The sequence below is a fragment of the Drosophila erecta genome, unplaced genomic scaffold, assembly GCF_003286155.1.
Source record: "Drosophila erecta strain 14021-0224.00,06,07 unplaced genomic scaffold, DereRS2 tig00000055-arrow-pilon, whole genome shotgun sequence".
In the NCBI taxonomy this organism is placed as follows: Eukaryota; Metazoa; Arthropoda; class Insecta; order Diptera; family Drosophilidae; genus Drosophila; species Drosophila erecta.
This window is the reverse complement of record NW_020825200.1, coordinates 2,740,095-2,753,556: the sequence shown is the minus strand read 5'-3', so window position 1 is coordinate 2,753,556 and position 13,462 is coordinate 2,740,095. Positions and strand designations below refer to the sequence as shown.

Genomic DNA, 13,462 nt, shown 5'->3' with positions numbered 1-13,462 from the left:
GGAATGATGCACACGAAATGTCGATAAGATAAGCCATAGTATTCGTAAAGTTGCCGAGTTCGATCTAATGATTAGTATTTTCTTCGATTGGATATGAGCTTATATCTGATGGGAGTTGAATCTACCTTAGCTTTGAGTTGTGCTAGTTTAGCTAGTTTACCAAAAACAAAAAATGTTACATGTAGGTGTGGCTTGAGTGAACTAGAAGCGTGTTCCCTTGATTGAAATCACTGCCACTCACCTTTCGTAATAAAAACTTTAATACTTGGATACCAGTTAAAATCTAATTTGGAAAACGTCATTTGTATTGCGGCAAAGAAACAGAAGAGGGTTTCAGCTGGGGCGTGGCGTATCCCGAAGATAAGGATGTGGTGTCCAGTGCTCCAATCCTGTGTTGATTAAATGCTCCGCGATGCGTGTAAATCGGTTTTTAGGGGCAGGGAACAGTTGGGATGGTGACTCTATGACCGCCTTTGGTTGTGGTGATCTCCTCTAGGCGCGATTTGTGTCGGACAGCACCCGGACAATGCAACCCACTCCGCCCTTGGCGAAGGCCTTCTCATGCCACTGCAGCAGGTGGCCACTGGAACCCTCCGACGGGATTTCGAATCCCCGATATATGTACTTCATCAGCACGTCTATCAGGTCGTTCTGGTCCAAGGTGTCGATAGCCTGGTCCATTTGTGTGGACTTGATGGAGAGGAGCACCCGCAGCGTGATGTTCAGGGCGTGGTCCTGCAATGCCGAAGAGGATTAGCTGTACAGGGATCTGGGTATGACTAGGTGTGGCTACCCACCTTCACATTCTGGTTCTTGCAGCGCAGCGGGGCATTTTGCAGCGCACTCAGGAGCGCCTCCACGGATTTTCCCTGCGTCAGCAGCGTCGTAATCTCGATCTCATCCGGACCCGCCGCCGCGCTGTCCACGCCGTCATCCTCCCGGAAGTTGTCCTCGTTGTACTGGTCCACATCGATCTTTCGGAACGCATTGCTGGACGTGTTTTTGGCCATGTTTTCGCTCGATTCCTACCACTTTTCTTCACAAAAATATGAATCACAAAATCCGGCACGGCAAAACAGATGTGTGGCAGTGTGGCCGAACTGGAAATATACCAGCTACAGTATTATTACCAATGCTCCAAAAAATACACCGTTTGCATATAAACTCCAAAAACATGAATTATGAAATCCCTTGCCTAATCAAGTTGTATTCATATAAGCTTTAAAACTGTATTTAAAAATATTTTGAGTCTGGGTTTCGCCCAATCTTATTGGATGTGTAGTTTAACGCTTGTGATTAACAGCTTAGTTTTAATTTGGTACTTAGCTTTTTTTCGGTATTTCGTGGTGGGGCGTTTGTCCATTCCTGGGCACACTGCAAATTGACTTTGTTTTTGTTTTAAGTGAGTCCAAGAAAATCGAAATTATTTACGTTTAATATATTTTTGAATTTCCCCGGCAGCATGGCAAAGTTCTTGGGCATCAACCGGCTGACCAAGCTGTTCCAGATCGTCCGCGAAGCCGGGGGACTGAAGCAAGCGTACCTGAAGCTATATAGGTGAGTCTCGATCTTATATAAGATTGCTCCAATCCTGAAAACCGCATATGTACTATTTTCCAGGAACGATGATCTGAAGATCGGAACTCTGGTGGGCATCGACAAGTACGGCAACAAGTACTTCGAGAACCCGTACTACTTCTACGGCCGCAACCGCTGGATCGAGTTCGCCCCCCACGTCAACATGGACTACGATGGCTCCATGATTCCCGCCGAATGGTACGGCTGGATGCACTACAAGGTGGGTTTCGCCTCGAGACGGCTCGACTATATCTTGTCGCACATATTATGACATTTTCTATACCTTTTGATAGACCGATCTGCCTCCCATTCGCGATGGATGCCGACCCAAGCACAAGTGGATAGCGGACCACAGCGAGAATCTTTCCGGCACCAAGGGTAATTGTGCACTGTGGCTCTTAGTAAGCCCACTTATTTAATACCTCCTTTTGCAGAGGCCTACTACCCCTACTCCACAACACCCAACAAAGTGGAGGCCTGGGATCCCAAGGCGAAGAAATAGTAGTGTGGCATAGCTTATAATTATTTTTAAATTCAAGTGCAAATGGCTGCGATTGAAGAGAACACCGGATCGAGTTAATAAATCCAATTTCGTTGACTTGGCACTCGAAGAACATTTGATGCAATGGGTGAACTGTATCTTTATCCAAAAAAGTGAAGCCCAAGATCCCTTTCAATATTATCCAGGCTTTGTTTACCACTTAGGTTTCATATTGTCTTTATTCAATCACAGCTAGATCATATAACAGAGTGATGCAGCTACTTTAAGCAGGACCTATTACGAATATATACAAAAGCTTTCTGCGCCGTTGTGGCGCGTCGTTGAGAAGTTCTTAGGATAAATCAAAGCTGGATTATATCAAGCAAATAGTTGTCCACTCCAAACTAATACTCTTCTTTGATAGCGACCTTCTGGGCCTTTTTGGCACGCCTCTTGTACTTCTTGGCGGTATCCGCGCATTTGGTGGTGATGGTGGCCCGAATCACCCGCTCCTTGCCGCCCGTCCGGTTTCCCACACAGACCACAATGTCGTCTACCTTGCGCTGGTCCAACTGGAGCTTGGGGGGTCTCTCGCGGCCGTAGAATGCAGGCGACGGCTTCCCGGTCAGCGTGTGGGTGGCCAACTCATCGCTGCTGAAGACAACGCAGAGGAGACACCTCGTGGCCACCGGGGCATTCGTCCAGAAGACCTCGCCGTACTGATGTGCTGTGATCTGGGTGCCATTGGGTCCCAGTACGTACACCGCGCTACCATCCTCTTTTTGCACACGGTGTGGGTACTGCACCAGAGTGTCCTTCTCGTCCTTTTCGGAGGCGGTATCTGGGATATGCGATTCCGACGAGCTGGTGGACATGTGGCGCGGTCTCTTGGAGGGCGGCGCGGGCACGTCCTCGGCATCGTTGTCGTACCGCTGATTAAGGGTCTTCAGCATGGAAGTGAGACGTCCAAAGAGTTGTTCGTAGTGGTGCTGGCTCTTCTGTATTTTAGCCACCTGCTGCTTAAAAGATTCCTCCGGGCGAGGCAGTGGCTTCACCGTGGGCTCGATGTTCTTAATGCCCCCGGACGCGGTGGCTATTGCCACCAACTGGGCATTGATGACGCGTCGTTTGGGCGGAGAGCTTCGGACAGGCACTGCCTTCACGGGAACTGGCTTAACTGGCTGGTTGACCTTTATGGGAGGCGGCATTTGGATCTGCAGCTGACCCAGGGGCTTCAGAGTCCGCTGGCGCATTATCGTCTGCTGGGCGGCCACCTCGTAGTTGATGTAGTTCTCGATGTCCATCTCCTCCTGCTTCATTATGGGCCTCGAGAGCAGGCGGTAGTAGTAGGGCACGAAGTTCGGGGCAAACTGACTCAGATAGTGGTGATACGGGTGGGAGTACTGGACGCTGGGCAGGATCGCAGTCTGCGGATGGAAGTAGTGCGGCTCCGTTCTGTGAACGACTGACATGCTAAATCCCGGAGCCTCGCTATTTGTAAGGTTAGGGCACGAGTCCTGATCGTACGGGCGAAATCCGCCGGCCATTTGCACGCGGATTGGCAACAGGTAGCGAAAAAGGTTTATTTGTGGCAAAAGGTGCTGGGCTGGCTTTCCTTGGCTTATTTTGCGAATTATTCGTTGGGCAAATCGGTTTTGGAACCGTGATTTATGGCCCTTCTTAACAGTTATTGTTCCTTGCGCCAGATGGCAATCCTACCTGCGTATCTGAAGATCTTACAGGGCTGCCAAGGTCGCCGAAAGGAGATCATTTGCATACGATATTAATATTCGTCTTTAGATTTCAATAAACTCGGAAGTCCTAAAATGTAGCATTTGTAAAATATATTTCACTAAGCTGAACATAATATTGGCGTTCACCGAAAGTGTTTTAAAATAATCATCGTTTTTAAAGAAGTACGGACCATGATTCCACCAGCCCATAAAGCGCACCCAACAGTCAAACTAAGAAATAATCACTTAACCGCTGTTAAATCGGTCGCCATCTTGAACAATAATGCTATCTTAAAGTTCTGTATCTCGTCGAAAAGCACTTTATATTCTGCACATTCAAAATGCATCACAATGGACGACCTACCTGGCAGAATTCCAGTGGACTTACCCTTCAATAGGTATCCCTTCTAAAATGGAATTTAAGGGTGTTTTTCCGATCAGAGAGCATCTGAGCGATGAGTTATATTCCAAAAGGATCCCATGTATTGGGAGGGTTCCCAATACATTCAAATTGCAATGGATTACATGCAGCCTGGGTCCTGAAAACCGGTTATTTACAAAAAACCAACTATTGTCCTTTTGGGTTCTTGGGAGTGGGAAAAGAATTCTTACACATTCTTTTGTTACATTTACTTTTTTCTCTGACCTTCGCCAAAGTGCACAGTACAAAAATGTAACCAAACGTATATTCTGAGACAACGTTTCCATAATAAAGTACTTTATAGTTAAGTTACTTTAAACGGACTGAATAAAATGTTTTTTGTAGTTTTAACACATTAAAAAGTACATGTTTGGCATAACCATATCATCATTCATTTCAATTAACCTTAAAAATAAAACACTTTAAAAAACGGTCATTTAAGTTTACCTTAACTTATTTTAATTTTTTAGTGGAAGCCGATATGATAACATAAATAACGATAACATAAATAATTTCATAACAATTATTATATTCATTTAAAACCCTTGGACTTCCAACCGATAGTTGCGTTGCCGAATAATTGCACAGCTCGTCAACTCTGTTTGCCATGCAGCAAACACTACAACCCTGGCACTGGTTCCCGCGCAAACACGAAACCCATGCAAAAACGAAAGTTGGAAAGAAAAGACAGCTGGACTTGGACTAGTTGGGAAATAGACTAGAGGTCCTGGAACAGGAACAGGATATCGGCTACCTGGAGGGCACACGCACACACACACGCGCACGCCACGGAGACGCGCTCTTCATCTTCCCTGCACATGCGTGCAGTTTGACTGCGCATGTGTGCGTGCAGGTAGCGTTCGTGTGACTGGCAACAACTATTGTTTTGCCTCGCGGGGAATTGGAAAGGAAAGCAGAGGAAGCAGAGAATCGGTGGAAAACCGAAAACCACCCCTGGAATGCAACCGCTTTTCGCATTCTGCCGCCAATTTTCAGTTGACGCAGATCCTTTGAGGACTGAACATGGATAACGTGAGTAGCTGCAGGAAATCAAATCTCCGTCGGAACACGTTGATCAGTTTATCCCATAAAATTGCAGCAATATCAGCGCATAGTCAACGCCACTGCACGCGATGATTCCCAGGCAAGGAGGAGCAAGACTTTGTGTCTGAATGCCTGGTCGCAGACTTCAAGCGAGGATTTTGAGCTGCTCCGCAGCATCTCTGCGCCGGATCCCCAAGTGGAGGCGGAGAACAGGGCGCTCCGCGATAAAGTGCGCTACTTGGAGGCCAAACTGCAGCAGCACACGGATCTGCTCTCCCAGATTCATGCCACCTCCGCCAGGATGCAACAGGCTTCCTCCTTGCTGGCAGAAAGTGGACCACCCACACCGCCCGCGGTTCAGAGCCACCAGATCCTGACGCCACCGAGTTCGGTGATATGTGCGCCCGCGCAGAATCCCCAGATTCTGGATTACAAGATCATCTCGGCACCCGACGATACGGATGCCATCGAAATTCGCCTGGCGGCGGAGAGTCTGAACAGCCTAAGCACCTCAGCGGATTCAGATCGCCTGGAGATTTGCCTGGGCGACGAGAATCAACAGCAGAGCAATCACCATCAGTCCCAGCAGCAGTACAGGATTAGTAACGGCATTAAAAGGGAAGATGTCGAATCCTTCGGCACTCCACAACAGTTCATCAAACGTCGCAAGCTGCAAGAGATTCAGTTGCAGGAAGAAGTCCCGCGGCAGAACATCAAACTACCAGCCAAATCCCAAGTCAAAATCCGTAATGGCAGTCTAACCGATCTCAACAAAAGCCAACAGCAGAACATGGACAACGTGATGGTGTCCATTGGCCCTAACAACACCTGTGTGCCCGCCAGTGTATTCGAGAATATCAACTGGTCGGTTTCCTCGCTGGCCACCCGAAAACTACTGGTTTCGATCTTCGACCGGGAAACTCTGGCCACCCATTCGATGACGGGCAAGCCGTCGCCCGCTTTCAAGGATCAGGACAAGCCCCTCAAGCGTATGCTGGATCCCCAGAAGATCCAGGACATCATCTTCGCAGTGACGCACAAGTGCAATGCCAGCGAGAAGGAGGTGCGCAATGCCATCACCACCAAGTGCGCCGACGAGAACAAGATGATGAAGATCCAGAACGTCAAGCGACGCAGCAGTGGCATCAAACACGAAAAGGAGAACATTATTTAGAGTTACTAGTAGTATTTTGTTAGATCTTAATGATTAATGTCTTAGAATAGCACCAAAAACGGCGGTAATCCCCGCTAAACCTCTCACAGATTTATGAAAAGAATCCATAGAAAGTAGTGCACTACATTGAATTAACGTGTAGAAGATTTTAGATCTCGAAGATGATTTTACCAATCCGAACCAAGAGGAATTGTGGTTTTATTTTCAGTTAAGGGGATGTGCTGGATAGATAAAAGTGGCTTGCATGAAGGACAGTGCCAGCGTGCTCGCAAAAGTTAAAAATACCACTTTTGAAAGTTCCAATTTGAATTAGATAAGCAATTTAGAACTTTTTCTGTATTCAAGTTAATTGGCGTGAAAACTGGATTCATTTAAATTCGAACGATATACCAAAGAACTGGGCACCCTAATATTGAAATCGACAATGTGCCGCGCTGCCAGACTTTTGTTGAAAACAGCTGATGACGCCTTGCCGGCTTTTGGCGGTATTGTTTATAAATAAAATTCTCTCAATAAACGCCATTCAAAAAAAAATTTCCTGAATGGCGTTTGAATCAGACAACACTACATCCTGTTTTGTTCCACATCTGGTTGATCAAGTCTTCCAATTATATCGGAGTAAAGCAGAGACCAAGAGCCTAACAGGAGGTGAGAACTATTGAGATAGAATGTTACCTGACATAGAATTACCTAGCATTTCCAATTTTATAGAGGAACGTGGGCAGTTGTTTTACGATTTATCCACTTTATTGGGCCAAGAACTGGTCCTGAGATCGCTTCACCTCTTGGACGACCACAACTTCACCTTCTTCCACGCCAAGAACAATCGATCCGTGCGCGTGGTAGAAATTTCCAAGGGAAACGAGATCTTCCGGTTGATTCCGGGTGTAAGTTTCTGCCAGTGCGAGTTCTTCCAGTGCCACGTGCTGCAGTTGCCGCGAGGCATCCTCTACCACGACGTCCCCAGTGGCCAACCGGGCATTTTGGAGGATTGGAGCGAGGAAAGCCGGGTGTCCTACACCTGCCAGCACATCCTGGCATTGCGGCTCCACCAATTTCTAAAGCACACAGGCAGGAAAACCACCGAGCAGACCCTTAAGAAGGAGGATATCAAGGAGCTGCAGACGGACGTCTTTCGGGACTAGGATGGCTGATGTGGAGCCATCGCCCTACGGCGACTGCAAATTCGTCGCTCGAGTGGAGCACATCAAGACCTTAACCCAGGCCATCAAGTCAATCTGCTTCAATGATGTAAGGATTAGCTCATAGACTCTGAATCCCTAAACCAACTTTATTTGACAAAATTCACTTTGCTCAACCACCAGTATGGGATGCTGCAAGTCTCCGAAGATGGCTTACGCATCACCGTGGAGCAGGGCAAGTCCATCCAGGCTACGCTTTTCATGCCGCCGGGCGCATTCATGGAGTTCCGTGTGCAGGACTTCCAGTGCTTCGGTCTGAAAATGAATGTGCTCTCAGAGTGCCTGAATCTTTTCGGATCCGCCGATTGCAGCCTGCGGATGATGTACAAGGATAAGGGCGATCCCCTGAGGATCATTCTGTATCCACACGATGACGATGATGTGAGCACGGAGTGCGCCATCAAAACAATGGACTGCGATGAACCAATCGACTACGATCAGAATCTAAAGGATCCGGATCTAAATGTTATTTTCGTACGCGGACCAAATCTATCGAAGGTGTTCCATGAACTGGAGAAGTCCGCGGAGGAATTCGAGTTCGTGACATCGCCGAACCGTCCGCACTTTAAGATCACCACAGTCGGGATCATGCAGGCGGTATTCAGCGTCGAGGTGGCCAAAACCAGTCCCATGATGATGATGTTCAACTGCAAACAGACAGTGGTGGCTCGCTACAAGAGCCAGCAGATCCGCATAACCAACAAGGCCATGCAGTCGGCCACCAAGGTGGCCATCAAAACCAACTCCGTTGGCCTGCTGGAACTGCATCTGGTGATGCAGGGCGATAGCCAGGAGGAGATATTCATTCAGTTCTTCATCATTCCTTTGCTTAACACTGATTAAGCCGGGTCTCTAGGTAGCTAATAAAATATAGCTTTAAAATGTTGAAACAACTTTTTATGTTGTTTTAAATTTAATCTTTTGAGGTCTGTAATTAGTGGGCGATTTGTCAATGCTCCCCAGGCAAATCAGACGAGCTGTACATCATTGATGATAAAACTGGACTACTGCTGCTAGTTTTCAGCGTAAAAATAGATTAAAATACAAACAATCAGTAGCTGATAAGTCAGCTATCAATAAACATACTTGTGTGTCGAGACTGATTCTCTAATCAATTCCGGTCAGCGATGCTGCCGGAGAGATTCAGCTACGGCTTCCATCCGATCGGTCAGTACTGGTCGAGAGCCAGAGGCGCGTGCAGCAACACGGAGCGCGGAAACATGTACATCCTGGTGACGCTGGCCCTGATCTTGCTCCACCTCCTGGTGCTGCCCATCTACCTGTACCTCACCTGGCACCACAAGTACTGGCGCAAGCGGGGATTGGTCACAGCTCGGCCCCTGACTCTGCTGGGCACATATCCGGGCCTGCTCACCCGGAAGAGCAATCTGGTCCTCGACGTGCAGAAGGTCTACGAGTGAGTACCTCAAATCTCTAATTTTAATGATACAACTACAACTCTTTTTATATTCCCAGCAAGTACAAGGGAAAACACCGAGCGGTTGGCGTCTTCCTGACGCGACAGCCGCAGATCCTGGTTCTCGATCCGGCACTGGCCCACGAAGTGCTGGTGGGCAACTTCCGCTGCTACAAGGACTCGCTGCAGAGTTCGTACCTCCAACATGCCAAGTCGGACAAGTACGCGCGCCTTAATCCGTTCTGGGCATCCGGACAATCCTGGAAGCGCCTCCGTACTGATGCGCAGGCTGGGATCTCGGGCAGTCGGCTGAGGCAGGCCTATAACATCTGGGAGCAAGGTGGCAAGTCGCTTACCGACTATATGACGCAGCAGGTGGCCGAAAAGAACAATATCCTCGAGACCAGAGATGTGGGTTCAATTCTTCTTTTACCAACTACAAGTATCTTATTCTTATAAATCAATCTTGCAGCTCTGCTTCCGATATACGGCCCATGTGATGGCGGATTTCATCTGGGGCATCGATGCAGGGACCCTAACCCGACCCTTGGAGCAGCCCAACAAGGTGCAGCAGATGGCCAGCAGGTGGACCAATTACGCCTTCTACATGCTGACCCTCTTCATGGCCACCGTTGTGGCGCCCTGCAGTCGCCTGTTGCTGCGATTCCGTTTCTACCCCAAGGAGACCGACGAGTTCTTCTCCAACCTGACCAAGGAGTCCATTGAGTTGCGACTGAAGGGTGGTGGCGATTCCACTCGCACGGATTATCTCTCGCATCTGCTGCAGCTGCGTGATCAGAAGCAGGCCACCCACGACGATCTGGTGGGTCATGCCCTGACCGTGATGTTGGATGGCTACGATACCTCGGGAACAGCTCTCCTCCATGCTCTGTACTATGTGGGTGACATAATGAAGTACCCTGTAATCCGATCTAAGATCATATATTTTTAGCTGGCGGAGAGTCCGGCTGCTCAGCAGAAACTGCGAATGGAAATCCTCACCAGCATGGAATCGGAGAAGAGTCTCGACTTTGAGAAGCTCTCTGCCTTGCCCTACTTGGAGCAAGTGATCTATGGTTAGTATACACGTATATGTGGGTTTTGCTATTTCAATCTCATCATCTATTTCAATATTCCAGAGTCTCTGCGACTCAGCAGCTTGATACCGCAGTACACAAAAGTCTGCACAATTCCCACCGTCATTCAGCTGAGCGAATCTAAAAGCTTGGATGTTGAGGCTGGCATGACGATCATGATACCCAACTACCAGTTCCATCACGATAAACAATACTTCCCCGAGCCGGAGGCCTTCAAGCCAGAGCGATTTGATAATGGCGCCTACCAGGAATTGTTGCGCAAAGGCATATTTCTGCCCTTCAGCAATGGCCCCCGTATCTGCATGGGTGAGTCCCTATAAGCTTGAATATAAACATATAGTCATGTGCTATTTTTTGTTTCTTCGTAGGTATTCCACTGGCCATGCTCACCCTGAAATCGGCCTTAGTCCACATCCTCAGCAACTTTCAAGTGGTGCGTGGACGGGAAGTACTGATTCCGAAGGGAGATGCTGGATTTGGTGTCGTTCTGCAGGGAAATGTTAATCTGGAGTACCGCCGCTTTTCGAGATAGACTTGTAGTATTTTCAATAAATATAATTAATTGCCAGCACTCACTGATTAAGTATTATGAAATGATTAGAGCGCGTTGATAGCAATAGAATACCCAAGTTGAACTGCAGCTAATCAAAGCCAAAACGATTAAGTCCTCGAAACATAGCAACATACGCAGATGATTGCAAAATGCCGATTAAAAATTAATTGGTCTTGTCAGTAGAGTGCCTACGTATAAAGTACGTTTCCATTTCCATTGCCAGTTTTCTAGAGAACCTGGTGGGGATCAGATCGATTTCTTGGTGGCAGCCATGTTTACCCTAGTGGTTTTGTGCTTGACCTTCGTTCATGTGGCCTTTGCCGTGGTCTACTTCTACCTGACCTGGTACCACAAGTACTGGGATAAGCGGGGACTGGTCACCGCCGAGCCACTGACCATTTTGGGCACCTATCCGGGCATTCTGGTCAACAAGAGCCGCAGCCTCATTCTCGATGTTCAGGATGTCTACAAGTGAGCATCACTATTAATCGGAGTTTGTTAACAACATTTGCTCCTCCAGTAAATACAAGGATAAGTACAGAGCAGTCGGAACCTTCATCACGCGGCAGCCGCAGCTCCTTGTTTTGGATCCCGCCCTGGCCCATGAGATTTTGGTGGACAAGTTCAGCCACTTTCGGGACACCATCACTAGCAGCTTTGTGGGCCACAATCCGGATGACAAGTACGTGGCGGGGTCGCCCTTTTTTAGCGCTGGCGAGAAATGGAAGCGACTGCGCTTCGAAAATGTGGGCGGATTGACATCCAGTCGACTGAAACTCGCCTACACCATTTGGGAGCAGAGTGGCCGGAAGCTGGTCGAGTATATCGAGCGGGCGAGGCGGGAGCAGGGCGATGTCATCGAAACCAGAGATGTGAGCATCTAGACCGGAGGTCATTTCAACCAAGCTAATGTCACTCTTCAGCTAGCCTATCGATTTACAGCCAATACGATGGCGGATTTCATATGGGGCATCGATGCAGGCTCACTCAGCGGCAAAGTCGGTGAGATCGGGATCTTCCAGAAGACCTCCACGGACTGGACTGCCTACGCCTTCAGCTCGATGATCCGCTTCAACAAGACTCTGGTGGCCACCTTCGTGCGAAAGCTGTTCCGCATGCGATTCTTTACCAAGGCAACGGATGAGTTCTACCTGCGACTCACCCAGGATGCAGTGAATCTCCGGCGAGGTGGAAGTGGCGAGGGTCGCACGGACTACCTATCCCACCTCATGCAGCTGCAGCAGCGGGGAAACACCATCCACGACTCGGTGGGCCATGCCCTCACCGTTCACCTGGATGGCTACGAAACCTCAGGAGCTGTGCTCTATCACATGCTCTATTCGGTTGGTCGACTTCACAATTTCTTAAGCTTATGCTTCATACGAGTATATAATTAACGCTATATCTTATCAGCTGAGCGAACACCGCGAAGAGCAGGACAAGTTGCGCTCCGAAATACTAGATGCCTTGGCCTCCGAGGGCAGTATCAGCTACGATCAGATCAATAACCTGCCCTATCTGGACCAGTGCTTCAATGGTGGGATTCTATACTACTTAACTTCTTACAATATCAAGATCCAATTAAGTTATCTGAAATATACTTTCAGAATCGCTCCGACTGACCACTCCCATTGGTTTCTTCACGCGTATCTGCACCAAGCGCACTCAGATTGATTTGGGAGGTGATAAAACCCTGGACTTGGAGCCCGGAGTCACCGTGATGGTTCCAGCCTATCAGTACCACCATGACGATGACATCTATCCGGAGGCCAGTGAATTCAGGCCGGATCGTTTCGAGAACGGAGCGGCGAGTGTCCTCAACAAACGAGGATGCTTCCTGCCCTTCGGCGATGGTCCTCGTATATGTTTAGGTGAGTCCAGAAACATTTTGGCTATAGTTTTTATAAGATATGGGTTCCAATAATCTTAATCTTGTAACACGCTTATTTTCAGGTATGCGGGTGGGCCAACTGAGTGTCAAGACGGCCATCCTGCACATCCTTTCGAATTACCAGGTGGAGCAGACGAAGAAGGTGCCTTTGGGTGCGGACTCCGGAATGGGCATCTTCCTCAATGGCGACGTCGAACTGAAATACACCAAGCTGCGGAAATAGAAGGAAGCGCTTATATTTGTAGTTCTACTCTCGTTTTTTACATTTTTAGCCATGTTGCATAAGTGCAGTGGGCAGATGTTGCCTTCGTATGAGGATTGCTGCTGGCTTTTCGCTTTTTATATTTTGGCGCAATAGTAATTTGTATACGAGTGTGCCACCAAGTGTGTGTGTGTGTGTGGTGCAAGTGTGTTGGACTTTGGGGCAACCGCAGCAAAATTTAATTTAGCGCAAACCGACCGCAGACCAACTGACACGCCCCTTTTCGCCCGCCTTTCTCCTGCTTAGCTTGACTTAAAGCTTATTCAAATAAAGAAAAAATCCAATCACTATTTTTTAAAAATTTACAATAGTAATATTTTTTGCACTCCTACAATGTTTAAACTATACATTTTAAATTACAAATTTAAGCATACTATTTTTAATATTTTCTAAATAAATTTTTCGTGCTAAAATGCTCTATAAAATAAACTCAAAGTATAGTTTTTGTCAAATAAAATGGACAAAAATCTTCAACACGGCAACGTGGACTGCATTTCCCAGATTTTCTCCGAGTGCATCACTGCGCCTTCACTGCAGGCACTTTCATATTGAGCGACCGCATGCAGTGGACGGCGTCGAAGGACGAAGGACAAAGGACAACACCGATCC

At 47.9% G+C, this 13,462-nt stretch overlaps 8 protein-coding genes across 8 annotated transcripts; 6 read left to right on the top strand and 2 right to left on the bottom strand.

The window, feature by feature from the left end:
- Window positions 1-237: 237 nt before the first annotated feature.
- Window positions 238-1,130, bottom strand: LOC6543001 (actin-related protein 2/3 complex subunit 5). Its single transcript, XM_001968398.3, has 2 exons — window positions 798-1,130; window positions 238-735 (listed from the first exon to the last, which is right to left on the bottom strand). The coding sequence occupies exons 1-2, from the start codon at window positions 1,008-1,010 to the stop codon at window positions 493-495; spliced, it is 456 nt and encodes a 151-aa protein (XP_001968434.1). The 5' UTR covers window positions 1,011-1,130; the 3' UTR covers window positions 238-492.
- Window positions 1,131-1,306: 176 nt separating this feature from the next.
- LOC6541697 (probable NADH dehydrogenase [ubiquinone] 1 alpha subcomplex subunit 12) lies at window positions 1,307-2,189 on the top strand. Its single transcript, XM_001968397.3, has 5 exons — window positions 1,307-1,402; window positions 1,462-1,557; window positions 1,621-1,798; window positions 1,872-1,956; window positions 2,013-2,189. The coding sequence occupies exons 2-5, from the start codon at window positions 1,463-1,465 to the stop codon at window positions 2,078-2,080; spliced, it is 426 nt and encodes a 141-aa protein (XP_001968433.1). The 5' UTR covers window positions 1,307-1,402; window position 1,462; the 3' UTR covers window positions 2,081-2,189.
- A 90-nt stretch (window positions 2,190-2,279) lies between these two features.
- LOC6542945 (early boundary activity protein 2) lies at window positions 2,280-3,827 on the bottom strand. The gene has a single exon (XM_001968396.3). The coding sequence runs from the start codon at window positions 3,604-3,606 to the stop codon at window positions 2,464-2,466; it is 1,143 nt and encodes a 380-aa protein (XP_001968432.1). The 5' UTR covers window positions 3,607-3,827; the 3' UTR covers window positions 2,280-2,463.
- Window positions 3,828-4,793: 966 nt separating this feature from the next.
- On the top strand, window positions 4,794-6,617 carry LOC6542740 (protein insensitive). The gene is made up of 2 exons (XM_001968395.3): window positions 4,794-5,245; window positions 5,313-6,617. The coding sequence occupies exons 1-2, from the start codon at window positions 5,237-5,239 to the stop codon at window positions 6,429-6,431; spliced, it is 1,128 nt and encodes a 375-aa protein (XP_001968431.1). The 5' UTR covers window positions 4,794-5,236; the 3' UTR covers window positions 6,432-6,617.
- Window positions 6,618-6,893: 276 nt separating this feature from the next.
- LOC6541599 (cell cycle checkpoint protein RAD1) lies at window positions 6,894-8,520 on the top strand. Its single transcript, XM_015159690.1, has 3 exons — window positions 6,894-7,079; window positions 7,143-7,682; window positions 7,757-8,520. The coding sequence occupies exons 2-3, from the start codon at window positions 7,578-7,580 to the stop codon at window positions 8,474-8,476; spliced, it is 825 nt and encodes a 274-aa protein (XP_015015176.1). The 5' UTR covers window positions 6,894-7,079; window positions 7,143-7,577; the 3' UTR covers window positions 8,477-8,520.
- On the top strand, window positions 6,958-7,588 carry LOC26525968. The gene is made up of 2 exons (XM_015159936.2): window positions 6,958-7,079; window positions 7,143-7,588. The coding sequence occupies exons 1-2, from the start codon at window positions 6,974-6,976 to the stop codon at window positions 7,574-7,576; spliced, it is 540 nt and encodes a 179-aa protein (XP_015015422.1). The 5' UTR covers window positions 6,958-6,973; the 3' UTR covers window positions 7,577-7,588.
- Window positions 8,521-8,706: 186 nt separating the features above from the next.
- On the top strand, window positions 8,707-10,718 carry LOC6542723 (probable cytochrome P450 309a2). Its single transcript, XM_001968392.3, has 6 exons — window positions 8,707-9,050; window positions 9,110-9,461; window positions 9,523-9,948; window positions 10,003-10,126; window positions 10,190-10,453; window positions 10,516-10,718. The coding sequence occupies exons 1-6, from the start codon at window positions 8,761-8,763 to the stop codon at window positions 10,677-10,679; spliced, it is 1,620 nt and encodes a 539-aa protein (XP_001968428.1). The 5' UTR covers window positions 8,707-8,760; the 3' UTR covers window positions 10,680-10,718.
- A 206-nt stretch (window positions 10,719-10,924) lies between these two features.
- On the top strand, window positions 10,925-13,153 carry LOC6543305 (probable cytochrome P450 309a1). Its single transcript, XM_001968391.3, has 6 exons — window positions 10,925-11,171; window positions 11,221-11,572; window positions 11,624-12,043; window positions 12,114-12,237; window positions 12,308-12,571; window positions 12,654-13,153. Exons 1-6 carry the CDS (start codon window positions 10,972-10,974, stop codon window positions 12,812-12,814), a joined length of 1,521 nt encoding a protein of 506 aa, XP_001968427.1. The 5' UTR covers window positions 10,925-10,971; the 3' UTR covers window positions 12,815-13,153.
- The last annotated feature ends 309 nt before the right edge of the window (window positions 13,154-13,462 follow it).

Bases quoted from the DNA above. Each gene is read 5' to 3' on its own strand.
- LOC6543001 (XM_001968398.3), bottom strand. From the start codon at position 1,010: ATGGCCAAAAACACGTCCAGCAATGCGTTCCGAAAGATCGATGTGGAC. The intron at 736-797 runs GTGGGTAGCCAC...TCGGCATTGCAG, and splicing joins GCAAGAACCAGAATGTGAAG to GACCACGCCCTGAACATCAC.
- LOC6541697 (XM_001968397.3), top strand. From the start codon at position 1,463: ATGGCAAAGTTCTTGGGCATCAACCGGCTGACCAAGCTGTTCCAGATC. The intron at 1,558-1,620 runs GTGAGTCTCGAT...ACTATTTTCCAG, and splicing joins GCGTACCTGAAGCTATATAG to GAACGATGATCTGAAGATCG. The intron at 1,957-2,012 runs GTAATTGTGCAC...CTCCTTTTGCAG, and splicing joins GAATCTTTCCGGCACCAAGG to AGGCCTACTACCCCTACTCC.
- LOC6542945 (XM_001968396.3), bottom strand. From the start codon at position 3,606: ATGGCCGGCGGATTTCGCCCGTACGATCAGGACTCGTGCCCTAACCTT.
- LOC26525968 (XM_015159936.2), top strand. From the start codon at position 6,974: ATGGCGTTTGAATCAGACAACACTACATCCTGTTTTGTTCCACATCTG. The intron at 7,080-7,142 runs GTGAGAACTATT...CCAATTTTATAG, and splicing joins GACCAAGAGCCTAACAGGAG to AGGAACGTGGGCAGTTGTTT.
- LOC6541599 (XM_015159690.1), top strand. From the start codon at position 7,578: ATGGCTGATGTGGAGCCATCGCCCTACGGCGACTGCAAATTCGTCGCT. The intron at 7,683-7,756 runs GTAAGGATTAGC...CTCAACCACCAG, and splicing joins AGTCAATCTGCTTCAATGAT to TATGGGATGCTGCAAGTCTC.
- LOC6542723 (XM_001968392.3), top strand. From the start codon at position 8,761: ATGCTGCCGGAGAGATTCAGCTACGGCTTCCATCCGATCGGTCAGTAC. The intron at 9,949-10,002 runs GTGGGTGACATA...ATATATTTTTAG, and splicing joins TCCTCCATGCTCTGTACTAT to CTGGCGGAGAGTCCGGCTGC. The intron at 10,127-10,189 runs GTTAGTATACAC...TCAATATTCCAG, and splicing joins CTTGGAGCAAGTGATCTATG to AGTCTCTGCGACTCAGCAGC.
- LOC6543305 (XM_001968391.3), top strand. From the start codon at position 10,972: ATGTTTACCCTAGTGGTTTTGTGCTTGACCTTCGTTCATGTGGCCTTT. The intron at 11,573-11,623 runs GTGAGCATCTAG...GTCACTCTTCAG, and splicing joins ATGTCATCGAAACCAGAGAT to CTAGCCTATCGATTTACAGC. The intron at 12,044-12,113 runs GTTGGTCGACTT...ATATCTTATCAG, and splicing joins TCTATCACATGCTCTATTCG to CTGAGCGAACACCGCGAAGA.